Genomic DNA, 27,006 nt, shown 5'->3' on the forward strand with positions numbered 1-27,006 from the left:
TTATAGCAGTTGATGAAGATGGGGATTGAAAACATGCATTTGGTTCCATCTTACATTGCAACCTGAAACAGTGGGGGAATCCCTGCTCAGGGGGTGAACACCACCCCCCTTATCCAAACTGGCTCAGGTGTAAAACCCCCACCCTGGGAAGGCCACACACACAGGGGACAATGTCACACTTGGACCACTCCAGGGGAGATCTCTGTCCCTCTCAGTCCCTGGCTGTCCCCCCTTTTCTTTTTCACAGGCCAGGGGCTTTGCCAAATCTAAGAATAATTTTTTTTCTTTGTCCCTGTCACCTTTGTGACATCTACACAGAGCTTTCCCTTCCTTTTCATACTCTTTTCATAAAAGAGGTATCGCAATGTATTTGGCCGAATTTCCACTTTTCTTTTATCAGAATGTGCCAGCAGCTGAGCTGGAGCTCTGCAGGACCAATGGATTTTGGAATTGCCACAGAATTGCTTCTACTGTCAGTTTATTAAATTTTGGGATTTGTTCTTGTTTCCACCACAAGTTACTTGTGGGAAGAGCAAATTCAAGGCATTTTCTGTAGGCTTAAGTTTGATGTTTGTCATGAAACAATTTCACTTTGTCCAGTGCCCAGGGAATGCTCAAGGGGTCACTGAGCCTCTCAGACTGGGGGATGCTTGAGAGGGGCTTGGGAGGGTTTGTCCCCGTCCCTGGCACCCCAGGCCATTCCCCAGGGTTGTCGCTGTCCCTGTCACCCCAGGCCATTCCCCATGGGTGTCCCTGTCCCTCTCACCCCAGGCCATTCCCCAGGGTTGTCCCCATCCCTCTCACCCCAGACTATTCCCCAGGGGGGTGTCCCTGTCCCTGTCATCCCAGGCCATTCCCCAGAGGTGTCCCTGTCCCTGTCACCCCAGGCCATTCCCCAGGGGTGTCCCTGTCCCTGTCACCCCAGGCCATTCCCCAGGGGTCTCCATCATTCTCACTCCAGGGAATGCCTGGGGGGTCTCCCTCCCTCTCACCCCTGTGCCAGGGGGTGCTTGGGGCAGTCTCTGTCCCTCTCAGCCCAGGGGATGCTCGGGGCTCTCTGTCCCCTGGCCCTGGGGGATGCTCGGGGGGTCTCCATCCCTCTGGCCTCAGGCAATGCCTGTGCAGGGCTGGGCACCAGGGGCTCTGTGTCCCTCTCACCGCTGAGGCTGCTCGGGGCTGGGGGGGCTCTGCCACCTTCTCACCCCTGGGGAGGCCGGGGGGGGTCTCTGTCCCTCTCAGCCCTGCTGTGACCCCACCCAAACATCATCGGGGGCACAGGGACAGAGACACCCCCAAAGCCCCAGAAAAGCTGAACCTGGGATTTGGTTTGGGGCTGACGATTTAGGAAGGGGCTGGAATTGGGGCTGGGCTTGGAGTTGGGGCTGAGATTTGGATTAGAGCTGGGATTCGGGTTAAGGCTAGACATGGGATTGGCTTTAGGGCTGGGGTTGGGATTGGATCTGGAGCTAGATGAGTGTGGGGCTGGGATAAGAATAAATTCAGAACTGTGAGTGTGTCTGAACATGGAGTGAGATTGAGACCAGGATCAGGGTCAGGTTTGGGACTGAGCTCACCCAGAGCAGGACAGTGGGGATGTCACTGTGGGATGTTTTGGGGAAAATCCTGGTTTGGGGAAAAACAAGGTGTTAATGCCTTGGGTTGGGGATTCCTCCTACCCAAGTCCATCTCTAGAAGCCATCTGGTGTCCATAAAAACCTTCAAAAATGAAGAGTAAATCAAAAAAAGCCACCAGGAGTGTCCCATGTCCAGTCTCATCCCTCTGGGGTCCTGGTGGTCCCCCGTCTCAGGGCTGCTGGGGATCCTCAAGGGTCCTGCTTAGGGATGCTGGGGGGTTTTGGGGTCCCCTTCTCCAGCCTCACCCCAGTTCAACCACTTGGATGTCCCCCCTCTTCCCACCATCCTGGCCTCGTATGGGGCAAATTTGGGAGAAAATCTCTAAAAGAGTTTCCTCTAGAAAGCAGATTTAAGAAGCCCCTCCCCCAACCGGATTGGGAAAAGATTTCCATGGAGGAAAGGGGAAAAAACTGTTTATTTACCAGGCAAAGCATTCACCAGCACAACAAATGAACAGTATTAAACAATAAACCTCTTGCCTCTCCAAAAGAGAGGACAAACTCAGAAAGTCCCTCTGTGGGCTGTAGCTCAGCTCACTCATTCTCTTATCTGTCTCTCCAGCACTGGAAATGCCACAGCCCAGGCCTGGTCCAGTGGGCCACAGGTAGGAGCTGCCGGTGGTGTTCTGGGTGTTCAGTGCAGAGCAGGTTTAAACAGCTTCTCTGCTCCTCCCCTGCTCCCCCGGTGTTCCATGGCTGCTGCTTCTGTTCTAGTGCTGCTGCCACAGCTGCAGTGTCACAGAGAGGGGAACATTCAGGCAGCAACCACTGTGGTGTCACAGAGACTGGGACAACGGGACTGCCACAGCTGTGGTGTCACAGAGAGGGAAATGTTGGGGTGGCTGCTGCTGTAGTCATAGAAGGGAACACTGTGGCTGCCAGTGTTTTGTTGTCATAGAGAGGAGAACGGGGGTTCTGTAGTAGAATGGGGAGAACAATGGGATCCTGTAGTTCTTATCAGTCATGCAGTGACATTGGGGCTTCCACTGCCCCCAGTGATGTCATAGAGAGGAGAACATTGGGGCTGCCATCCTTGTGAGCTCAAAGACAGGGTAACCTTGGGGCTGCTACCCCTGGTTTCTCATGGAGAGGCTAATCTTGGGGCTGCCCCCGCTGTGGTGTCATAAAGAAGTCAATGTTGGGACTGCCAATGCAGTGGTGTCACAGGCAGGGGAATGTGTTGGGAGTCACTGCTGGGGTATCACAGACAGGGGAGCATTTGGGGCTGCCACCCCTGTGGTGTCACAGAGAGGGGAATGTTGGGGCTGCCACTGTGGTGCTGTCATAGAGAGGAGAATGCTGGGGGTGCCACCTCTGTGGTGTCACAGAGAGGGGAACGTTGGGGCTGCTACTACTGTGTTTTCATAGACAGGGCAATGTTGGGTTAGCCACCAAAGTGATGTCAGAGAGATTGGAATGTTGGGGCTGCCACCACTGTTTTCTCATAGAGAAGGGAATCTTTGTTCTGCCACTGTGTTGGTGTCATAAAGAGAGGAACACTGCGGGTGCCACCTCTGTGGTGTCACAGAGAGGGGGACGAGGACTGGCACAGCTGTGTTGTCACAGAGACAGGAACAGTGGGGCTGCAACCACTGTGGTGTCCTAGAGAGTGGAACGTTGTGGCTTTCACCATTGTGGTGTCACAGAGAAGGGATTTAGGGCTGCCACAGCTGTGGTGTCACAGAGAGTGGAAGGTCAGGATTGCCTCCGATGTGGTGTCACAGAGAGGGGGACACTGGGGCAGCCATCACTGTGATGTCACAGAGAGGGGAATTTTAGGGCTGCCACCTCTTTTCTGTCACAGGGAGGGGAACATTGGAATTGCCACCCTTGTTGTGTGACAGACAGGGGAACGTTTGAATTGTCACTGCTGTGGTGTCACAGAGAGGGGGACATGGTCCTGCCACAGCTGTGGTGTCACAGAGTGGGGAACACTGTGGCTGCCACCCCTGTGGTGTCACAGACAGGGGAATGCTCGATCTTGAAGTGATGTGATATCATAGAGAGGGGAACATTGGTGTTGCCACTGCTGTTGTGTCACAGACATGGGAACACTGCCAAACCTGCCCTGGTGCTGTGCCCACTGCAGTGCTGCTCCTCTGTGACACTGCAGTGCCTCCTGGGGACATTGTTCACACTCTGGAGACTCATGGGACTATAGGAGCCCTGTGACACTCCAGGGTCTTGTAGAATCCATGGAACCAAGAGGAGACTGTGAAACTCTGGGGCTTCATGGAACCATCCATTGTGATACCTCAGGGCCTCATGCTTCCCAGGAATCCTTGTGACTCTACAGGACTAAATGGAACCAAGGGGACATTGTGACACTGTGGAGTTCATGGAACTGAGGGGATGCCCTGAGACTGAGGTGCCTGAAGATGCTCAGGAGCCGTTGTGACCCTGTGGCTTGTGGAACCAAAGGGACACTGTGACACTGTGGGGTCTCATGGAATCCAGAGGCCCTTGTGACTCAGTGAGGACAGTTGGAACCAAGGATCCATTGAGATATCTCAGGGCCTTGTGTTGTCCAGGGATCCTTGTGACATTGTGGGGCCTCATGGAACCAAAGGGACCCTGGGACACTGTGTGATCTCAGGGAACCAAGGGGACTCAGAGACACTGTGGGGCCTCCTGGTTCTCAGTCACTTCTGACACTTGTGTCCGTCTACAAAGAGGCAAAGCTGGGCAGCCTGAGCCTGTTGATCCAGAATATTCACATCTCCATGGGAGGATGTTCCTGCCAGCTGTGGTGCTTTGTGTTCTCTCTGCTCTCTGGGGGAATTGCATCCTACAGGAGACCCCAACTACTCCTGTAGCTGACACCACAGGGCCTGCTGTGGGGTGGGAGCAGAGGCATCTTTCACTCCATCATGTTGCTCAGAGCCTATCCAAGCAGGAACGTTTCCAAGGATGGAGCATTCACTGGCTCTCCACCAAGGCTAACAGTGAAAGCAGGGCGCTGGGGGAGGCAGCAGGGAGAGCAGAGGCTGTGCTGGGTGAGCAAGGGAAGAGAATGAGTGCAGAAGGCACAGCCCACCCGGAGGCCACCAGGCAGAGCCGTGGAGCCTCCCCAGGTGAGGGTGACCTGCCCGGGGAGTGCCCTGCTGCCCCCAGGACTGTGCTGCCACCCCTGGTGGAGGTGTTTGCCCAGCAGGATGTCCCCTGGTCACCCGGGGCCGTGCTGCTGCCCCAGGCGGGAGGGCGCTGCCAGCTGAGTGTGCCGTCCCTGGGGTCAGTGGTGGAGGCGCCCCGAGAAGCCTGGCTGTGTTAAATGAGCACCCTGCAGCCCCTCTGTGCCCTGCCATGGCTGCCAAGACACCTGAAAGGACTGGCTGCTGTGCTGCTGTGCCCTCTGCTGCCCCTTGTTCTGCCCTGCTGGCAGAAACTGCCGCAGCCACCCAAGCCCAGCGCGGGTTGTCAATGGAGCGCGCTGCTGCTGATCCAGAGGGTGGAGAGACGTCATGCTGCAGAGCCACATTGAACAGGCACTCTGCCACTCTGCTGTGCCCTGCTGCCGCAGCTGGAACCCCAGAAGCAGCACTTGGTAGCAGCAGGGAGGCGCTTTGCCACTGCAGCTGCTGCAAGGCACCCAGCTGCCACCACTGTGAGATGCCTTGCTCCTGCAGGACAGTGCCTGGCCATGGAGCGGGCTTTGCTGCCCCTCCACCAGGCCCTGCCACACCAGCTGAGATCTCAGAAGCGGTGCCCGGCCCCTGCAAGATTCCAGGTCCTCTGTGCCATGCTGCTGCCCCTGTAGCCATCTCTGCCTGTGCTGGAACCACCTCTCTGTGCTTTGCTGTGACTGAAAGCGCCCCTACAGCTGTGCCCAGCCACGGCGAGACAGTGCCCGGCCCCGGCGGGAGAGCGCCCTGGCACTGTGAGGGGGTGCCTGGCTGCGGAGCCATTCCTGGCTGCTATGGAGCTGCCCGTGCCTGTTGCCAAGCTGTACCTGGCTGCTGTGAGACTCCCAGCTGCTGTGGAACACCTGGCTATGATCAAGCCGTAGCTGTCGCTCCATGCCCTGCTGTCAACTGCTGGGAAAAGGCGTTGGCTGAGCAGTTCATGCAGGGGAGGGTCCCCGGCAGGGGTCCCTGGGCCAGTGCCCCACCTTGGCCAGCACCCAGCAGCCAGCTTAGAACTGGTGCAAACCAGGGGAATCTGACTGTTTAATTAAAACAAAGCATCCCAAAGGCCTGAGGTGGGTGATGATGCGATGGGATTGCTGCCCAGTGCTCTGAATGTCAAAGTGAAGAAATTCAATGAAGTGCAGGCAAAAGGCGGGAGTAACTATGACTCTCTTAAGGCAGTTTTTGAGAGTATAGTTACAAACTGGGCATTGCTGCAGTGATTGCACCTCCTCATGGTCCTGCTGGAAACCCTGTGTAATGGAACCCAGTCGATCTCTGCCCCAGCACAGAGGTGGTGGGGATGGCCAGTTCAACGTCCTCCTGTTGAAATGTCATCCTCCTGAAACAAACAGTAAGAGCTGGGTGGCTCTTTGCCCAAGATCTGACTCCAGGATTTTAAAGTGGGCAAAAGATTGCTATGTCCTTGCTCTGTCCTTCTTATTCTACCTCTCCTAAACTTGTGGTAAATTTACTATCCGGAGCCATAAAATGGGGAACCATTTTAAAACAAAACCTCTAAAGATAACTAGGTGACCTGGTGTCCCAGGGTCTACAACTGGACACCTTCTCTCAATTTTGCAAGGTAAACCTGGTGATTTTATTTTCTAAACACCAGCTAGACCTGTTGTCTAAAATCTGGGTAGACCTAGTGTTGAAAAATTTACCATCTCACCCCCCCAGTATGTGAATTGGCTTCTCTGGTGAACTTAGAGTTTTCTAGATTGGACTTGTTTATGAATAACTTTGAATGTGCTCATTTTCCCGCAAGCTGGGAGGGTTTGAGCAGGCTGCCTGAGGTCTAGGAACAGTTTGCACCACGGCCAAGTGTGAGACTGAAGATCTGCCTTCCGAGGAACTGTGAATCGTTTGTGCTTGACAACAGGTAGAGAAACAGCAATTGTGAGACTGAGGGCACACCAGAAACATCACCTGCTGAGCCGGAGAACGACACCAAGCCGGCGACATCCCCAGCTCAGACAGAGAACCACAGGGAACAGACACTGGAAGACATCCTTACTGTGACTGTTCCTGATAACAAATCCACCTTGTCCTTGCTGTGGTACCCGGGTGAACTGGGTGTTGGGCTTGAGTGAGCATCTGAGGGTAGCCCATGGGATAAGGAGGGTTTGTTTTCTGTGTGCTCAATGTGGAAAAGAGAAGAGTAATTCTCATGGTATTGTTTGTCACTTTGGTAAATGCAGGGGAGCAGCAGAAATGGCTCCAGGCAGGGAGTGGATATATGAGGAATGCAGCAGAGACTTCAAGATGAAAATTGATTGCTCTGGGACAACACAAAAGATTGGCACATTCATTGGTTAGAAATCAGGAAAGGGTTGCTGTTTTCCACCCAAAAGAGACTTCCAACCCAGGAGCCCACCAAAAATGCTGGACTAAAGAGGAAGAACTACTGTTAAGTTTGGAGGCTCAGTTTGAGGGCAACAAAAGCATCAATAAACTCATTGCAGGACACACATCACAAGCAAAACAGCTGAACAAATCAGGGACTAAAGAAGATTGCTGCCCAGGAAACCAGCTGAGGATGCAGATAAGGAACCTGGCATGAGTCATGAAACCAGGAGAGCAGCTGGGGGCCTGCGAATGGACTTGGACAAAGATCTTGGGAGGAGTCAGATGCCTGGGAGAGCAGCTGCTGGAAGGAAAACAGATCCCAAGATGAGTCACCACCCTGATAAAGATAACAACAGCTGGGAAACAGCAAGTGACAGAGGGAGGGGGAGCTGCAGGCCCATTATCTCAGAACCCTCAGTGAATGGCTATCAGCTGGGACAATTCACACCTTCCTGTGGATATTCAAGCACTTAATAGATGACAAGGAGATGCAATCAACAATCAATCAGCACAGGAATGCTTTTGATGCCTTGAATGAATCAGCCAGATAAGAACAGCAACCCAAGATAAGAGAAAAATGGGGAGCCAGGAAAAAGGACCAATAAGACCTTTTCCAAAGTGGATGAAAAGAAGAACAGTTAAGAAAGGTCATTTTCTTTGCTTCTAAGACCTGTTCCATCTAGATAGGGGAAAACTTGGTAAAATTATCCTGAATGACAAAGAGTGTTTGTCCTGTGAAATCCCACCCATCGAACTTTATTCAGTTTTTAAAGCCTGATGGGAAACACCTGGAACATTTGATAGCCTTGGGAACTTCCAAATTGTGGGAGATTAGGGACCGGCCCCAAGATCTCGCATTGTTACGGGCAGACAGAACCCCTCCCCTTTACCGTTACTTAGCCCCACGTGTTGTTGACCATTAACCCCTGTTATAAATGACCCTGCCTAACCGTTAATAAACGCCAGTTACCGTCCACCACATTGGTGTGTGCGCGTGCTTGGTCCGTGTGGCAAAGGCGCTGCCACCGAGCCGTCCTCGACCTGGGATGCCACGCCCCAAGCGGCGGCAACACCAAATTAATGGGAAAGCCAACATTAGTGCTTTCAGAGACTTAATTATGGCAAAAGAAATTGAGAAAAATGTGCAGGAGATGAGCAAAAACTCGGCTCCCAGTCCAGGATTACTCTAAGAGACATCAAGAAGATGGATCCAGAGTACTCCTGGACCATGGAGATCTTCAGCTTATGGTTAACATCAGGAAAAATCCCAGACATGGTGAGGGGTTGCCGGACTGTTTTGATTCCTAAGTCAACCAAAGCAGGGCACCTAAAGGACATTAACAACTGGAGACCCATCCTGATCGGTTCCATCTTGCTAAGACTGCTCTCCAGGATTTTAACAGCCAAACTGACCAAGGCTTGCTCCCTCAACCCAAGGCAAAGAGGCTTTATAAGGGCAGTGGAATGCTCCGAAAACCTGAAACTCCTGCAAACTAGAATTCAGTCCACAAAAGGAGAACACAAACCCCTGGCTGTTGTATTTGTGGACATGGCCAAGGCTTTTGACACCGCAAGCCAGCAGCACGTTCTACATGCCCTACAGGAAAGGGAGGTAGATCCCCACATCATCAATCTGGTGAGCAATACTGTGAAAAATGTTTTTGTGATTTGTGTCAATCAGCAATGGAATCAGCAAATGCTTTTATCTGCTGTGTGGAAAATGGATGCATTCTTTGGGATAGATCCAAAGAAGGCTTATGAAACTTTCTATAGCCAAATAAAGCTTTGAACTAGGGGAAGTATGGTAAAGTAAAGAGATGAGGTAGCAAGATGACTGATGCTTAGAATAAAATAGAGGAAGTTGTGGTGAAGCTAAGGGGACTGCAATGCGACTAAATGCTTATGTGTAATAAAAAGCTTAACAAAATCATGTAGCAGACAGCGGTGAAGGGGCCTTGCTCCAGACAAGCACAAGAAGGACAGGAAGCCAACAACCACCTGGAAAGATGATGAAATTGCTTATTCCAGCTGATTGATAGTTACTCATTTCTACTAAACAAGCACACTGGAAACTGCTTTTTTATGCTTAAAAACAGTATATATATACTTTACTGAATTTGTAAGTGGTGTGTGCCGTGAGTGGAGCGGTGACTCCCCGGCCAACCAGTGCTGCTTGCTCGCCTTCTTTAAAATAAAAGATATAGAAATAAAATTCACATTGACTATTGAAATTTTATGTATTAGTATGATCCTTGTCACATGGCAGCACTCCCAGTATGGTCCCAGAATAATCCCAGTTACTTTCAAGCACTCCCAGGATGGTCCCGGTTGCCTCCAGCTAGATCAACCCAGTCAGTCCTAGTATGATGCCATTTGCTCCCAGTGTGCTCCCAGTTGCTCCCAGTCACCCCCAGTGCAGGGATGATGTGCATGGTGTGTTCCCAGTCACTCTCAGACACTGCCAGGGTTAATCCAGTCAGTCCCAGTATGATCCAGTGATGACCCCGGTGTGGTCCCAGTTGCTGCCTGTAGGAACCACTTGTGCCCCACATGGTTCCAGTTGCTCCCTTTCACCCCGACTTTTGTTCCAGTGTTTCCCAGTCTTTCCCAGTGTATCCCAGTTCCTTCCAGCATATTCCCAGTCACTCCCAGCATGATCCCAGTAGAAGCCCAGTTGTTTCCAATGACCCCCAGCATGCACCCAGTCACTCCCACTTCTCCCACATGCTCCTGGCATGATCCCAGTTGCTCACAGCTGCTCCTGCTCACCCAGAGCATGATCCCACTTGCTCCCAGTATATGCCATTTGCCTCCAACAGGGTCACAATTGCACCCGGCAGGCTCCTACTCAGTTCCAGTATGATCCTGGTATGATGTATGCACAAATGCAGTGCAATCCCAGTCACTGCCCATTTGATCCCAGTATGATCCCAGTACAGCCCAGTCCCTCCCAGTGAAGCCACTCCTGGGATCTCCCAGCCCTCTCTGCATTCACCCCTTCCGGATCTCCTGGGAGGAACCCAAGGGCTGGAAGTCTGCAGCCAGGGTCCCCAGCAAGGCCCAGTTTGGATGAAGAAGGAGAGCAAGAAGGGAGGGAAGTAAGAGAAGGAGGTTGGCTTAGGAAGGAAAAGGAGGAGGAGGGAGGGAAGATGAGGAGTGGGAGGAAGAGGAGGGACAAAGGATGATCAGGGAAAGGAGAAGGAGCCATGATGTTGAGCACTCCCTGAATTCACAGGCTGTGGGATCATCACCCATCTGTTAGAACTGGAGCATTTATCTTCTGTTAATTGGGCAGTTTTCTTTATCTCTTCCACAACCAATCCATCCTCTGGGAAATATCTTCTCTTAATGGGCCATTGAGTGTCACTGCATGACTGATAAAAACCACATCATCCCATTGTGAGATGCTCCGCCCAGAGGGAGGAGCCAAGCATTCGTACCTGGATATAACCGCATCCCTGGGACACCACATCAGCCTCTTCCCACTGGATTCTCAGAGAAGCAGCTTTCTTCTCCACAGGATTCCCAGAGGAAGACCAGGCCCACCACCACTGGACCTTCAGAGGAAAACTCCACCCTTCTACAGGATCCTAACAGAACCACATCTGTCACTGCAGGAGCTCTGCAGCCACCATTTCATAGGACTGCTACCAGCAGCCTGACCCGCAGGGTGTCACGTCATATTCTGATCTGGTGAGTGGGGTTTTTTTGTAAAATGGCATTTGTATTTTTAAGATTTTCCTAGTTCAATAACTGTTATTCCTATTCCCATACTTTTGCCTGAGATACCCTTAATTTCAAAATTCTAGTAATTTGGAGGGAGAGGGTTTACATTTTCCATTTCAAGGGAGGCTCTTGCCTTCCTTAGCAGACACCCGTCTGTTCAAACTGAGACAATGTCCCAGGACACCCAGGCAGGTGAGGAGGAAGTCAGTGCCCCTTTCCACCTCTCTCCTGCTCCATCTCCCAGCCCAGCATGGCCCCCAGCTGCAGGACAGCCCCTCTGCCAATGCCGTCCTGCCGGGGAATCACTGGGGGGATCTCCTTCCCCTTCCCTGTGGCACAGAGGCAAATCCCATCCTGACCTTGTCCTTCGTCCTCCAAACAAGAAGCTGAGGATGGAGACCAGGGAGGACAAATCCCTGCAGCAGAACCTCATGGAAGAGGCCATTTTGAGCAGCTCTACTGTGCAGGAATGCAATGGGGAGGAAAAGTCCCAGAGGTCCCTCAGGAGGAGGGGCACCAAACTCAGCCCAGGGTGCTCTGAGGAGGAAAGACCCACCCTGAGCCAGGAAGGTGGGCAGAGCTTCAGCCAGAGCTCAGAGCTGGTGGTGCATGAGCAGCTTCACAAGGGGGAGAAGCCCTACAAGTGCTTGGAGTGTGGGAAGAGCTTCAGGCAGAGCAGCACCCTGATCCGCCACCAGATGATCCACACTGGGGAATGGCCCTACGAGTGTGGGGAGTGTGGGAAGGGCTTCAGCTGCAGCTCTGACCTGAGTGTCCACCAGATGATCCACACTGGGGAGAGGCCCTAAGAGTGTCCTGAGTGTCAGAAGAGGTTTCAGACCAGCTCCAATCTTCTGCTGCACCAGCGGATTCACACTGAGGAGAGGCCCTTCTGCTGCCCCAACTGCCAGAAGGGCTTCAAGCACAACTCCCACCTCATCAGCCATCAGCGCATCCACACTGGGGAGAGGCCCTACGCGTGTCCCCAGTGTGGGAAGAGGTTTCGGACCAGCTCCCAGCTCCTCGTGCACGAGCGGATTCACACGGATGAGAGGCCCTTCCGCTGCCCCAGCTGCGGGAAGGGCTTCAAGCAAAACTCCCACCTCATCACCCACCAGTACATCCACAGAGAGAGGCCCTACGAGTGTGGGGAATGTGGGATGAGCTTTAGCCGTAACTCTCACTTGACCAGACACCAACGGAAGCACAGGTGAGGGAAGCCCTGCAAATGCCCCAGCTGCAGGAAGAGCTTTGTGCACTGCTTCCGCATCATCCCCCATTGGAGGTCCCACGTTGGAAAGAGCCCTGGTTATCTACATTCCCTGTGATCCATGCTGGGAAGACACCTGTCCCTTTTCCTGCCCCTCCCAATGACATGATGTGGGTCCAAGGTTATGAGGGTCTGGCCATGGCTGTGTCATTACATTCACTCCTACTTCAGGTCATTGCCAGGGGCAGGAAAGAGACTCTCTCTGTCTGCTGTGAGGAGAAGGGTGTCCTTTCCAGGCAGGGGGAAATACATGGCTGGGAAGAGACAGTCAGTGGTGTTGTAGTTTTCCCTGCAAAAAGTTTTTCTTATCCCTTCTGTTATCCATGTTGTTGTTGTTCCTGTTTGTTCCTTATCTCATTTCTGTTCCCAGTAAATTGTTCTTATCCCAGCCCGGGATCTTTGCCTTTTGTGCTTTCCATGGGAGGCGGGAGGGCAGCGAGGGCAGCGCGGTTTTAGCAGGAGAAGGAAATTGGGGAATCCCATTCCTAAACCCCGGCCCATGGAAACCGAGCATCCCAGCTGGTGCCAGCCCTGGTGGCCATGGCAGCAGCCTTGGGAGCCGGTCCCTGGCTGGGGCTGTGGGAACCTCTTCCCTCTGGTGCCCAGGGACAGGAGTGGAGGGAACGGCTGCAGCTGAGTCGGGGCAGGCTCAGCTTGGATGTCAGGAAAAGGTTTTTTGCCCAGAGGCTGCTGGGGCCCTGGCCAGGCTCCCCAGGGAAGGGTCCCAGCTCCAGGGCTCTCTGAGCTGCAGCAGCGTTTGGCCAGCGCTGCCAGGCCCAGGCTGGCATTGTTGGGGTGTCCTGTGCAGGGCCAGCAGTTGGACTGGAGGATCCTGATGGGTCCCTCCCAGCTCCGCCAATTCTGTGGCTCTGGGATCCCATGAGCCTGGGGATGGGACTGGAAATGGTTGCCATGGCAACAGAACTCTGGCTGCAGGCCTGAGCTGGTGTCCATGGCAACCACCCCTGGCATGGGGTCTCCATGGAGCTGCCAGGGGACAGAGCATGGCAACAGGGGGCTGGTGATGGTTACCATGGAATCTGACCATAGCAACAGGGGGTCTGGTGATGGTTGCCATGGAAACTGACCATTGCAATGGATTCTGGTGATGGCTGCCTGCTAAAGATCCAAGTTGCCACAGGCACTCAGAGGGGCTCCATGGGGACATTCCAAGGGTCTCCAGCGTCTTCATGAGCTGGAATGTCACACACAGAGACAGGGGCTCCATGGAGACCTTCCAGGGATTTCTGGGGAATGGTAAAGAGCCGTGTGGTCAGAGGCAGTCACAGCCATTCCATGGTGACATCCCAGGGCACCTTGGGCTGCAAAGGCACCCATCTGTCACAGGCACTCACGGGGGCTCCACGGTAAAATCCCAGGAGTCCCCAGGCTGCCAAAGAGCCAGGATGGCCCAGACACTCACAGGGGTTCCTGTCATGGGCACAGTGGGAGCTTCAGGCAAAAGCTTTATTTCTTTATTGGAGAAACTCCTGCTGAGACATGAGGTGGAGAAATGAAAGCCAGCAGCCACCATGGATCCTCAAAGCCCTGCAGGACCCCATAACTTCTCAAATTCCTTCTCAGAAAGGAGACTGGAAATGGCTGGATCCAATGCTAGCCCCAGACTTTGTCAAAGGTACAAGAGATTGGACAGGGGAATTGAACTTTAATGCAATTTGTCCCACAGGATTAATGATGCAATAACAGATATATATGGTATATGATATAATGATGCGATAACAGATACTTCTAGAAATACAGCTCGGATTGCTTGTGATCATGATTACAGAGAAAGATCTTGATCAGAGTTCTTTCCTCCACAGCAAAGAAGCTCAAACCATTAGAATCTTCTGCTCTAGGAAGCAATTTTGAAGTCAGCAGGGCCTTGCTGGAGTTGTCGGAGCCCATTGCAGGCAGAGCCTCCTGCTCCAGCAGGAATTGCCTTTCCTGTGCCATCAGCAGGGCAGGTCCCATTGCAGGAAAAGCCCCAGGCCAGCCCCAGCACAAGGAAGGCCTCGGGCACAAGGGCAGAGTGCCGTGCTGGGAGCTGTGCCAGGGAGAGCCTGAGGCACCAAAGGCACCTTGGCAGCAGCAGCTGCTTGCAGGCCATGGCCAGAAGCCTCCCTTGGCAGCCCAGCCTGGTGGCCACCACTGCAGAGCTGCTGCCTCACGGCTCATTCCTGTCTGGGCTCTGAAAAGCCACTTGTGCTCCAGGAGCCTGACTGGGAAGCCATTGGCCCCAGCACCTTGGGGACAAGATATCAATGACAAAACTCTTCATGCCAGCAGCGCCAAGGCAGGGGCAGAGGAAAGGGCAGAGCCAGGCCCAGGGGACAGGGCTACCATGGTGATGGCTGTGAGGCCACTGCCCCTGCAGCAGCCTGGCTGCCCTCAGCAGACATTCTGGCCAGAAGCCTTGTGAGGGCACCCAGCACAGCAGAGAACCCACACAACAGGAAGTCCATCCTTGGGAAGGGCAGGGGGTTTCCCTATGTCAGGTTGCACAAAGCTCCTGCTCCTGGACAATTCCTGGCATGGTGCATCAACCTCTCTGCAAAAACAGTTGCAGTTTTGTCCCACTCTCATCATTGTAAATTATTTTCTCCTTCTAACAAATGGAAATCCAGCCTCATTCACTTTAGACATATGGACCCTTGTTCTGCCACTGCAAGATTTGGGAGAAAATACCTTTGACCACTCTTTTTCCTTTTCATAGACCTTGGAGAAGACCCAAACATCTTCCAAGATGGGGTTTGGAGGCCTTATCACATAACCCGCAGGTAGAGGCTGCAGGTTCTGGGCTCAGTAGGGTAGAGACTGAGGACAGAACAGGAGTAGCCTTGCAGGGGCTGAAGGGTGGTTTCAGAGAGGCTGGAGCTTTTCTTCCTAGAGCATATAAGCATGAGAAGGAAATAATGGCACCAAGGGCAGCTGGGAAGATCCAGACCGGGCAGCAGCAGAATGGAATTTCCCTGGCTGGGCAGGGCTGTGGTGCAACACGTGCCCCAGCAGGAGCCTGGAGCAGCCCAAGGCTTTGTGTGGGCAGGCAGAGGCAGGCAGGAGGCAGAGCTGCCAGCAAAGGAAGGGCCCAGCCAGGTGGGGCAGCCGGGGGATGCCCACAGCCTGCAGGGACAGAGGCGCAGGGCAGGGACACCGTAGGACAGCCTGGGCTGCACAGGGCACAGGCATGGGCAGCAGCTGCAAGACAGCCCTGCCAGAGCCAACTCCTGCAGCACTTTGGCCATGGCTGCTGGCCCTGGGCCTGAGGCCAGCAGGGGACAAGTGACCCTTGCAGGCCTGGGGCCTCATTGCCTCCTTGTCCCTGCTCAGCAGCCTGGCAGGGGCCGCCCCATGCTCCTGCCCTTGGCATTGCACATCCCCACATCCCAGTGCCCCAGCAAGAGCCCTGAGCAATGAGGGAGGGACAGGACCTGCCTGGCCACGGGCTGGGGCTCAGGCCTTGGCCCTTTGCATTCCTGAAACACATCCGGGTTTGCCCAGCATGAGACACGTTTCCCTTGCTTGTCTCCAGCTGTCATCAGTCCTTCCAGTGTTCTGCTCTACCTGGAACTGGGGACATTTTGTCAGTCATATTCCTTATGAGGATCTCTTGAAAGTACAAGAAACTGCCATGTTTCAATCTGACTTTGAATCATTGAGCGGTTTTTGAGCCCACTCTGAGGCACTGATGAGTCTGATGCAAAAAGCACCAAAGCCCCAGAGGGTTATTCAAATCCTTCTGCTGTGTCTGTGCTGCAGAGCTGGGCCGGGCTCCTGGCCCAGAGGCAGCTCCTGGCAAGGGCAGCAGAGCTGCAGAGAGACAGCTCTGGCCAGGAGCAGCTCCTGTGCACAGCCCAGCAGGGCTGGGGCACTGCCAGGGCCCCTCAGGGACACCAGCAGGGCACAGACAGAGCTCCCAGGAGCTCAGCACTGGCAGGGGCTGTGGCATGTCCCAGAGGGGGCTGTGTCACAGCAGCTCCTCTGTGGCTGTGTCATGGTGGCACAGAGCAGCTGGGATGTCAGCAAGGGGCTGTGTGACAGCACAGAGTGGGTTGTGTGAGGTCACAGATTGGGCTATGACATCACAGAGCTTTTGGATTGAGGTCATCAAGCAGGTACAGCGTCATAGAGGGACTGTGTGACATCACAGAGCAGGCTGTGACATCATGGCATGGCTTTATGACATCATGGAGCCGGCTGTGAGGTCAAAGTGTGTGCTGTGACATTACAGAGTGGCAGTATAACACCACAGAGAGGCTCGTGTGACATCACTGAGGGGGTTGTGAAATCACAGAGGTTGCTGTGGCATCATAGAGTAGGGTATAAGGCCATAGAGCAGACTCTTCCACCATGGAGGGTGGCTCTGTGACATCAGAGAGGGGGTTGTGACATCACTGGGTGTCTGAGTAACATCACAGAACAGGCTGTGACATCACAGAAGAGACAGAGACATCACAGGGTGACTTTGTGATGTCACAGATTGTTCTGTCTCAATCACATCACAGCTGTATGACATCACAGAGTATATCCCAGCACTGGCTCTGTGACATCAAAAGGGGGATTTGTGTCATCCCAGCATGGGCTGTGACCTCACAGGAGGCTGTGTGACATTGAAGGTAGCTATGTGACATCACAGGGAGCTTTGAGACATCATAAGGGGACTTCATGACATCCCAGTGTGGGCCGTGACATCATAGGGGCTGTGTCACATCACAGGGGGCTGTGTAACAACATAGGGGTTTGTGTGACATCACAGGGGGCTGTGTGACAACACAGGGGTTTGTGTGACATCACAGGGGGTGTGTGAGGTCACTGGGGAGGTCACTCTGCCCCGGCCCCCCTCACAGTTCCCCCCAGAGCAGTCCAACCCTGCTCGTGCACAGCGGGGTCCCCTGTCTCCCCGGGTGCCCCCGCCCCTGGCGCCGCAGCCTCCCCCAGAGGATGTTCCACAAGATCGACCCCAGAGCCTGACACGGGGACGGGGGCCGGGGCCCTGGGGGTGGCACAGGGGGACAGGGACCCTTGGCAGCGTCCCCGTGTGCCCCAGGGCCAGAGCCTGGGCCAGGGCTCCTTCACCCTGTTACAAACGAGGCCTTGAGAGCGCTTAAAATATCCCCAGCAAGGGATCAGCAAAAACCAGATTTAATGTTTTGCGGCAGCACCACAGAGTTCCTTGGCAAGAGTCACTCTGCTCCTGACTGGACACATCAGGCACACCAAGGAAGCAAAGCAACAAGAGAACCAAACAGAATCCAGGCAATTGAACTGAAAATGAACCAAGAACTGTGTGTGCTTGTGAGCCTGTGTTCTAAAAAGACAGTGAGGGCAAGGATAAAAGGAATGCAGCCTAAAAGCTAAACTGAGCTTAAACTTAACAGGCCTTGACTGATTACTTAGACTTCAGCACTTAGCAAAAGTATTTCACCTTACTTATAACCTTGACAGTATTTCACCGTACTTATAAACTATGACTTAATGATTTCACTGTTCAATAACACTTAACAACATTCAACTTAGCTTATAACTTATATTAAACTTCATTAATTAGCAAAAGAGCATCTTAGCAGCATTTAACTTTGCTTACAGCTTGTGACTCACCCTTACTTACAGGCCTGACTGGCTCAGCTATCCAAGGCACTCAGACCCCTCAGAGAGCAGCATTTCTGCCACATATCCCCAGCACAGGCACTCCTGTGTGCACACAGACACCAAGAGTCAGTGCAAGGCACCTGTGAGAAATTCCCCTGAGGGCAAGGAAATGCTCCCTGAGGATGCTTTGGCATCTCCCCAGCAGGCAAAGGGCTGAGCCTGGAGGAGTGGGGGGATCGTCCCAGGCTCCGTCATTGTTTGGGATCCCCGAGTGCAGCAAACGGGAGAGCTCCCGGCTGGGAGAGGCCCCACTCAGAGGGAGTTGCTGGCCCAGGAGAGCTCCAAGGGCTCCTTTTGGAGTGCTGTTTGCAGGGCCCCAAGAGAGGGGCTTCAGTGCCAGCAATGGTTCATCCTGGCCGCACTTGGCACCAACAGCTTTCTTTGGCAGGGTGAGAACAGGGATGTTGTGCCACGGAGGGAACAAAACCAGTTCCCAGGGCTGCTGCTACAGAAAGCAGGAGCTGGTTGGGCAGCAGCAGTGCCTGGAGCAGACAGTGTTTGTGATGAGCTGCAGAGGAGCTGAGCCCAGGGGCTGTTGGCCAAGGCCCAGGCCCAAGGAGCATTTCTCAGCTGGCAGGGCGGCCTGAGAAGGGGAGGGGGGAATGCAGCAGCACAGGGCCTATGGAATGTAGGGGCCATTGTGACACTGTGGGGCCTTGTGACACCAAGGGACCAGGGTGAGACTACGAGGCCCCATGGAATAAGCAAAGCATTGTGACACTGTGGGCCACCATGGAACCAAGGAGACCATTGTGACACTGTGGGGCTTGATGAAACGAAGAGGCCTTTGTGACATTGCAGGGCTGCATGGAACCAAGGGGCCCCTGTAACATTGCAGGGCCTTCTGTCATCAGTGGTCCATTGTGACACTAAGAAACCAAGGGGGACCATTGTGACACTGCAGGGCTTCATGGAACCAAAGCTCCAGGGTGACACAGACAGGCCACCTGTCATCAATGGTCCATTGTGACACTGTGGAGCCAAAAGAGACCATTGTGACACCACAAACCCCCATGGGCCAAGGGTCCATTGTAACATTGCAGGGCTTACAGAACAGAGGAGTGACACGACATTGTGGGGCCTGTGGAATCACAGAGACCATTGTGACACTGCAAGGCCTCATGGAATTGTTGGGACCATTGTGACACTGTGGGACCTTAAGGAACCTGGGGACCATTGTGACACTGTGGGACCCCATGGAACCAAGGCACCCTTGTGACACCTCAGGACCCCATAAAACCAAGAGAACACGGAACAGGTCTGCCCGGTTTGGCCTCCCGTGCGCCACCTGACTGGTCCAGCTGACCTTGGCATGTTGAGGGTCTCTTCTCATCTGCTGCTGAAACACTGGGGATCCGTGCTTTCCTTCCTATGGAAGAGAACTGTCCTTCTCCTCCAGGCACCCATGACCAGAAATGGGATTTCACCATCAAATTTCCTTATATCCAGGGATTGTTTCCATAGCAATATTGCCAGGACAAGTCTGTCTGGCAGTGGTTTCACAAGGGTCACCTCTCATCTGGCCCCAAAACCCTGGGGAAGACTCCATGCTTTCCTTCCTATGGAAGAGAACTGTCCTTCTTGGCCAGGTGCCCATGGCCAAATTTGGGTTCCACCTCCAACACTGCCTATTGTGACAGACTGGAGGAGATTGTTGGCTTGAATCATTTTGTGTGTGTGGGAGGAAGAGGCAGGTCCAGCCTTGCCGTGCCCTGTGACCCCAGCCCTGCCCTGCCCTGAAACCCCAATCCCCCCAGATCCTCCATCCCAGCCCAGCAGTGGCTGCCAGTCCCTGGCACAGCACAGGCAATGCTCCACAGCCACCTCTGCAGCCCCCCAGACCAGCTCCTGAGGGACCAAATGACTCCAAGTCCCACCTGGGGGAAGGGCCCAGGAAGACCGAGGGTGACCACAAGGGTGACCACAAGGCAAGCACGCATCTTGACCCTCCCTCCTCTTGGCATTTCCCTCTGAACAACACTGGAACCCAGGTGTGAGTGCTTCTCTGTGTCTTATTTGTCTTTTTCTCTGTCTACTTCTTCTATTTCTGTCTCCTTGCAAATTTTGATTAACTTCAAATTGAATGGGCTTAGAGTTTGTGAAGTTGAATGGGCCAAGTTAATGCTTTGAGAAGTGTTTGTTTTTCATTCACTGTCATATTAAACCTTTTGCCAAAGGTTCTCTGATTTTCTAAAGTTGCCAGTAAAGGCTGTTTGGTTCTTTTCAGCTCCTGAGAATGTCTTGTTGGTGTTTCTCCAGTAGATCCAACTCAGAGGACACAAACAATTGTAATTCCTTTTAAATGTCTCCTTGAGAGAGTTTTTTAGTGGATGTGGGTCAGGGCTTGTGTGTACTGCTTGGCCCAGCCCAGGCAGGGCTTTCCCAGCCACATTCCACACTCCATTGCCCAGCTGGAGCCGCTGGTGCCTCTGAGTTGTGCTGCCCCAGCCCCAGGGACGCTCTCCTTGTCTGCCCATTCCCCCACGGTCTCTGGGCAGGGATGGCCTCAGTGGGGGCTGCTGACATCCTCAGCAACTTGGAGGCTGCTGCTGAATTTCCCTGCTCCAGAGGCTCAAAGTGTATTCAATCTGAATAGATCATATTTAAAAAGACAGTGAGAAAACATTTTTTAGGTGCTGCTTAGGTTTTTCTTCCTGTTAATTCATTGATGTGTCCAATCTCCAATTGACATTGAATCCAGGTTCCTCCTCGTGCCGTTTGAATGGATATGAAAATCCAGACCCTTCATGGCTGACAATCAATCAGACTCTGTCCCAACCCTCTCCCCACCATTTCCCCCATCCAAGCCCTGGCACTCAGAGCAGCCTTGTGCAAATCTGAGCTCCCTCCAGCCCAGGCTGCGCCTGCAGCTTTCAGCTCCTTGGCTCCAACTCCCACCTGCTTTCCTTGGAGAAGGAGCTGCCCGAGACACAGAGGGATGTTCATTTCTTGTCAGCCAACAGAGCCAAGGGAAGGCACAGCTCCATCAAATGCAAAAGTCATTCCCCTGCTGGATATTAAATCCACTTTCCAGAGCAGACAGTCTCAGAGCAATGGAAAACACCTTCTGTGCCCAGCTCAGATCCCAAGGTCTCCTCAAACCCTCCCTGCCCCAATTCTGCCCAGATTTGCTCTTTGCACACATGAGTCACAGGCTGAAGTCAGGAGCTCCCTCCATGCCCAGAGGGAGGAAAAGAGAGAAAGGGGATGAAGAGCTCTCCTGTGCAGAGCCAAGGTCCAAGTAGAGCCCCTGCAGTGGGAACCAAAACTCATCAGGTTTGTGTCCTTTGGGCTCAGGGCCTGGTGACACTCAGAGGCACAGAAAGGTTTCTTACCAACAAACACAAGTTGAACATTTGGACAGTTTAATAACCATCACAGCTCTTTCCCCAGCTCTCTGGGATGTCCCAGCAGCATCTGACATATCCCACATCCCCAAGGCATTTCCAAAAGGAACAGTTTTAGACAAGGACATAAGAAAATGCAATTTTGTGATAGATATAAACACAATTAGGATGTTGACTAATATAGTATTTATTTTAACATCAGAAAGATTGGGCAACTTCCTGGAGCTTAAAGCATGAAACCAGTCAGTTGAGAGGCACTTGAATGACCAGACAGAATCTGGAGGACCAAATCTGGGACAAATGGAAAGGACATAGATCCAGCCGGTCTAGTGAAGAGATGGCCACTTAGACATGGCCATTTCAACAGGAGAGCTGGAAACACCTGATGAAAAAAGGAGATTAAATAATAGACTGGATATTGGTGACACAATTCGATGGAAAGATCAGCACTTCTTCTCCTTCAATTAGTAGAACAATCCAGTAGATCCAGAAAATTCCTGTTCCTGATGGGAAAACTTTGCATTTCTCAAAAGAACTCAGATTACCTAGATAATAAAGATTTTCTGGTATATTGGGAAACTAACAGGCATTAAGACCTGTGCCCATTTCCAGGCAGACATGAGTTGTGTGCCCATGAAGAGGCAGTGCCACTTGTGCCCTGAGGTGCCCAGCTGGGAATGGATCTCTCCCAGAGCACGAGAGCAGAGCACCTTGCAAGCTGCAGGTCCCTGCCAACCCCACAGGGCTCCTGTCCCATCAACATCTGCTCTGCTCCAGTCTGAAACAGGGCCCAGCACGGTGCCGGGATCATCAGAGAGCTGAGGTGTGCGCTGGAATTCAATGGCCTCCCCATCCTGCAGCAGGCCTGCATTTCCCTCCTGCAGCCTTGGTCTCCAGCACAGCCATGGAGGCTCTTTGGGCTCTGGAGTGTTGCTGCAGCTGCCAAGGGCAGCTGAGCTCTGCCTTTGGCACAGTCAGGCCTGGCCAGCGCAGGCCATGCTCAGCAATTGCTTGTGTGTGCCTGGCCTTGCTGTCAGCCCCGGCAGAGGCTGCGTGGCCCCTTTGTGGCCCTGTGCTGGCCCAGCCATGGTGGCCCAGCCCCTGTGCAGGCCCAGCCCAGGCCAGGAGCATTGCGGCTGGGAACGGCCCCTGTGCCGTGGTGCCCACAGCAGCCTTGGGGCTCTGTGCCCCATGGCCTCCCTGCTGGGCAGCCTCTGCCAGCTCCTGCAGAGCCCCTGGCACCTGTGGGGCTGCACAGACAGCCCTGCCCTGGGCTCTGCCGGCCTCTGGGCCAGCAGAGAGGCAGCCAGAGCTGGCCATGGCCGGGAACAGGCCCTGAGCCCCGCAGGAGGATGGAGCTGGGCCACAGCCAAACTCAGCCCAGGCCAAAGCTGGGCTCAGCAGCCAGGGCTGCCAACACATGGGCACAGAGGCTGGCACTGACAAATGTCCTGGGGCCCCTCCCTGCTCTGTCCATGCCACCAAGGGCACAGAGCAGCCTCCTCTCTGGGCCACTTGCCTGTTTGCAATGCCTTGCACAGGCGCTGGCCCTGCCCCACAAGGCCTGGCCTGAGTCCTGCCCCTGCACGCTCAGCCAGGCTGAGATGGACACTGATGGTTTCTGGGCCAGGCTCTCTGAGCCCGGCCCAGCTCCCTGCAAGCTCTGCCAGCTGCCCTGAGCTCTGGGCAGCACCAAGGGCCTCTCTGAGCCCAGCCCAGCCCAGCCAGCTCTGGCCCTACAGCTCTGCTCAGGCCAGGCTGCTCTGGGCACTGGCCCCACAGCCTCAGCCCCTGCCAAGGGCACAGCAGCAGCTGCAGCTGCCACAGGACTCAGCTCCAGCCATGGGGGAAGGTGCTTGGCCAAGGCTCTCTGGCTGCCCTGCTCCCCTCGGCCTGAGGTGCTGAGAGCTCTGCAGCCCCTGCTGCCATCTCATCTGCCCAGGGCAGCACAAGAGCCCTGGCCTCGGGGCCCTCAAGAGCTGCTCCTGCTCCAGGCCCAGGACCCATGCCAAAGCTGGGGCAGCCACAAAGCTGTGCCCATTTCTGCTCATTGCTGCTCTGATGGGGATGGATCCTCAGCCACTTGGAGGTTGATGATGAATTTTACGACTCCAGAGGCCTCTTCTTTCTTGAGCTTTTCACTTCAGGAATTCAGTTACAAAGGCTCCTAAACATTTGTTCAAAAGACCTGAGCCAGAAAAACCTCAGGGAATAATCTATGTTTTCAATTCTGCTGTGATCAATTAGACAGATTTCAGAGGAGTATTTTTAGTGAATCTGCTACATTAAAAAAAAAATGCCAGGAGAATTGTTATTTCCTCTTTGGTTTTCTTTTCCTGTTAATAGGTTGATATCAGCAATGTCCAACTGATACTGACCCTCAGCACCTTCTAATGTAGTCTGAATAGATATGAAAATCAAGAGCCTTCATGGCTGACAATCAAAAACACTTTTTTCCCAACACCTCCCCACCATGACCGTCATCCAACCGCTGGCACTCCTATGGATCAGGAATGGTGTGGCCAGCAGGACCAGGGCAGTGATTCTTCCCCTCTGCTCAGTACTGCTTGGGCAGTACCTCAAGTGCTCTGTCCAGTTCTGGGAACCCAATTTAGGAAGGACATGGAGGGGCTGGAGCATGTCCAGAGAAGGGCAACAAGGCTGGGGAGGGGTCTGGAACACAAGTCCTGTGAGGAGCGGCTGAGGGAGCTGGGGTTGTTTATCCTGGAGAAGAGGAGGCTCAGGGGAAACCTCATCACTCTCTACAACTCCCTGACATGAGGGTGCAGCCACGTGGGGATAGGGCTCTTTTCCCAGGAATAGGGGCAGGACAAGAGGACACAGCCTTCAGCTGCACCAGGGGATGTTTAGGCTGGACATTAGGAGATATTCTTCACATAAATGGTGACTGGGCATTTGGAATGGGCTGCCCAGGGAGGTGGGTGAGTCACCATCCCTGGAGGTGTTTAGGGAAAGACTGGATGTGGCACTCAGTGCCATGGTCTGGGTGACAAGGTGGTGTTGGGTCCCAGGTTGGACTTGATGCTCTCCAAGGTTGTTTCCAGCCTGGCTGATTCTCTGATGATTGTGACACTGCAGGGCCCTGGGGAAGCAAGGGGCCATGGTGACACTGCGGGGCCTGGTGGCACTAAGAGGGCCATGGTGACACTGTGTACGACATGGCAGCACAGAGCCAAGGGGCCATGGTGACACTGTGGGGCTGAATGGAAGCAAGGAGTCCATGGTGACAGTCTGGGTCCTGCTGGAACCACAGAGGCCTCTGTGACAATGCGGGGCCTTGTGGAACCAAGGGGCCATTGTGACACAGTGGAACCAAGGAGACCCTTGGAAGATCCTGGGGACAATGGAATCAAGGGGCCATTGCTTCATTGTAAGGACTCTGGGAACTGAGGGAACAATTGTGACACTGTGGTGCCCCATGGAATCAAGGGTCCCTGGTGACACTGCAGGATTTTGTGTCACCAGGGCTCCATTGTGACACTGCAGCACCAAGGAATTCATTGTGGCACTCTGAGGCCTCATGGAGCCAAGAGGCCACTGTGACCCTGCAGGGCCTTGTGGAACCATGCAGAGCATTGTGACAGAGCAGGACCTGGTGTCATGATGGGGCCACTGTGACACTGCAGGGCCCCATGGAACCAAGGGGCCAGGGCTGCTCCTCAGGGACTCCTGGAATGAAGGAAACATGTTTGACACTGTGGTGGCCCTCAGGACCAAGACACTGTGGAACCATTGTGACACTGTGGAACCAAGGAGAGCATTGCTGCACTGCCAGACCTCATGGAAACAAGGATCCATTGTGACACTGCAGGGCACAAGGATCCAAGGGACTTTGTGACACCAAGGGATCCCATGGAACCAAAGGGACATTGTGTCACTGGGAGGCCTCATGGAATCATGGAGACCATCGTGACACTTTAGGGTATCATGCAACCATGGTAACACCAAGTTGTCTGGGAGTGTTGATCTGCTGGAGTGTAGGAGGGCTCTGCACAGGGCCCTGCACAGGCTGGATCCAGGGTCCAAATCCAACAAGGTGAGGTTTAACAAGTCCAAATGCCGGGTCCTGCACTTTGGCCACAACAACCCCTGCAGCACTACAGGCTGGGGACAGAGTGGCTGGAGAGCAGCCAGGCAGAAAGGGACCTGCAGGGACTGATGGACAGCAGGCTGGATATGAGGCAGCAGTGTGCCCAGGTGGGCAAGAAGGCTGGGGGACATTCCCACGGTGCCAACTCAGGAACTGCAATGGGGAGTGGGGCCAGAGAGGAAAGGGCAAACAGGGATGGGCTGTTTGCAGGGCAGAGAACAGGGCTGGGCAACTGGAAGAAATTTGTACCAGAAGAGTAAAGAAAGCAAAGGTGAAGCCAAGGAAATGCTCAGGGCAGTTTGGGGGTGGCTGCCAGGCAGCCCTGGCTCTGAGCAACAGTGTCTGTAGTGGCACAGGACACTCCCAGCTGATGGGAACAAACTTTCTGGCTGACTGCAGAGGCCAGGGCAAAGCTGAGTGGTTTCCCTGGTGTCCCCCAGCCCTTGCTGGCCCCAGGGGCTGATGGCATTTGTGCTCCCTCAGCTTCATGTCCCCACAGCAACAGCATAGGGGTGCTGCCCCTGCTGTGTGCAATGCAAACAGGGGCTGCTGAGGCAGTGCTGCCGTGTCTGTGCCTGCAAGGATGGGGCGCCTGTGTGAGCTGGGGGAGAGGCCAGGGCTGCAGAGGGGGGATGTTGTTGGCAGCTGCATGAGGACGCTCTGGGACGCTGCCCTGGGCTGTGCAGCGCACTGGGCATGGATCAGCCCCTGCTCTGCTGCTCCTTCCTGTCTGCCCCAGGGCCCTTGCAGAGCCCCAGCCATGCTGTTTGCCCCCAGCCTGCCCACGGCCAGCCTGGGGCTGCTGACGGGGGTTTCTGTGCTGAGCATTGGCCTGGCCGTGTTCTTGAGAGAGCCTGGGCAAGGAGCCTGGAGCCCCCAGGGCCTGGCCTGAGGCGCCAGCACTGCCCCAGCAGTGCCCATGGCCTGTCCCTGCTGCAGCCCCGGCACTGCCACCCCCAGGGCTGTGCCCGGCCCCGAGAGCACTCAGGCCCTGCAGCAACACCAGGGCCACCAGGGCAGCGGGGCAGGGCCACGGCAGCAGCACTGGCAACACCAAGTGCTGCTGCTGCTGCTGCTGCTGGGCACAGCTGCTGGGCCAGCACTGATCTGCCCCAGCTCTGCACACAGACATTGCTGCTGCAGCTCTACAGAAGGGAACACAAGGGCATCTCTGCAGAAAACTCTGCTGGGACATCCTTTAGTTCCTTTAAAGCCACCAAGACCACAGCCGCACATTGACAGAATCTCTGGCTACTGGGGACTTGGAGAGTAACAAAATAAGAAATGGCACAAACAATGACATTTATTTTTGGACAATATGAAAAAAGTAAAGAAACAGAACTCCTGAAATGAGAACAGCAAGAAATATCAAAGATTATTTTTATTACAAGTGATTTGCAGAAATTGGCCAACACTTTAATGTTTCTGAAACCATCCAGTCAGCAGTGTCCACACTGCAGCCTTGAGCTCCTGGTTCCTCAGGCTGTAGATGAGGGGGTTCAGGGCTGGAGGCACCACCGAGAACAGAACTGACAGGGCCAGATCCAGGGATGGAGACGAGATGGAGCGAGGCTTTAGGTGAGCAAATATGACACTACTGATGAACAGGGAGAGCACGGCCAGGTGAGGGAGGCAGGTGGAAAAGGCTTTGTGCCGTCCCTGCTCAGAGGGGATCCTCAGCACAGCCCTGAAGATCTGCACATAGGAGAAAACAATGAACACAAACCAGCCAAATAGCAAGCAGGCACTAACTGCAATTAGCCCATGTTCCCTGAGGGAGGAATTTGAGCAG

General features: G+C 54.0%; 2 protein-coding genes across 2 annotated transcripts in view; one reads left to right on the forward strand and one right to left on the reverse strand.

Annotated features, from left to right (window-relative positions):
* The window catches only part of LOC139605317 (uncharacterized), an 850,331-nt gene that overhangs the window by 1,476 nt on the left and 821,849 nt on the right, over positions 1 to 27,006 (reverse strand).
* LOC139605296 (zinc finger protein 250-like) overlaps positions 11,230 to 27,006 on the forward strand; it is a 44,141-nt gene continuing 28,364 nt past the window's right edge. Inside the window, 1 exon segment of the mRNA XM_071456657.1 lies at positions 11,230 to 11,837. Within this exon segment, the coding sequence (XP_071312758.1) occupies positions 11,230 to 11,837 (608 nt within the window).

Source organism: Agelaius tricolor, unplaced genomic scaffold (assembly GCF_023055355.1).
Source record: "Agelaius tricolor isolate 1412-34295 unplaced genomic scaffold, bAgeTri1.0.p SCAF_64, whole genome shotgun sequence".
NCBI classification, from domain to species: domain Eukaryota; kingdom Metazoa; phylum Chordata; class Aves; order Passeriformes; family Icteridae; genus Agelaius; species Agelaius tricolor.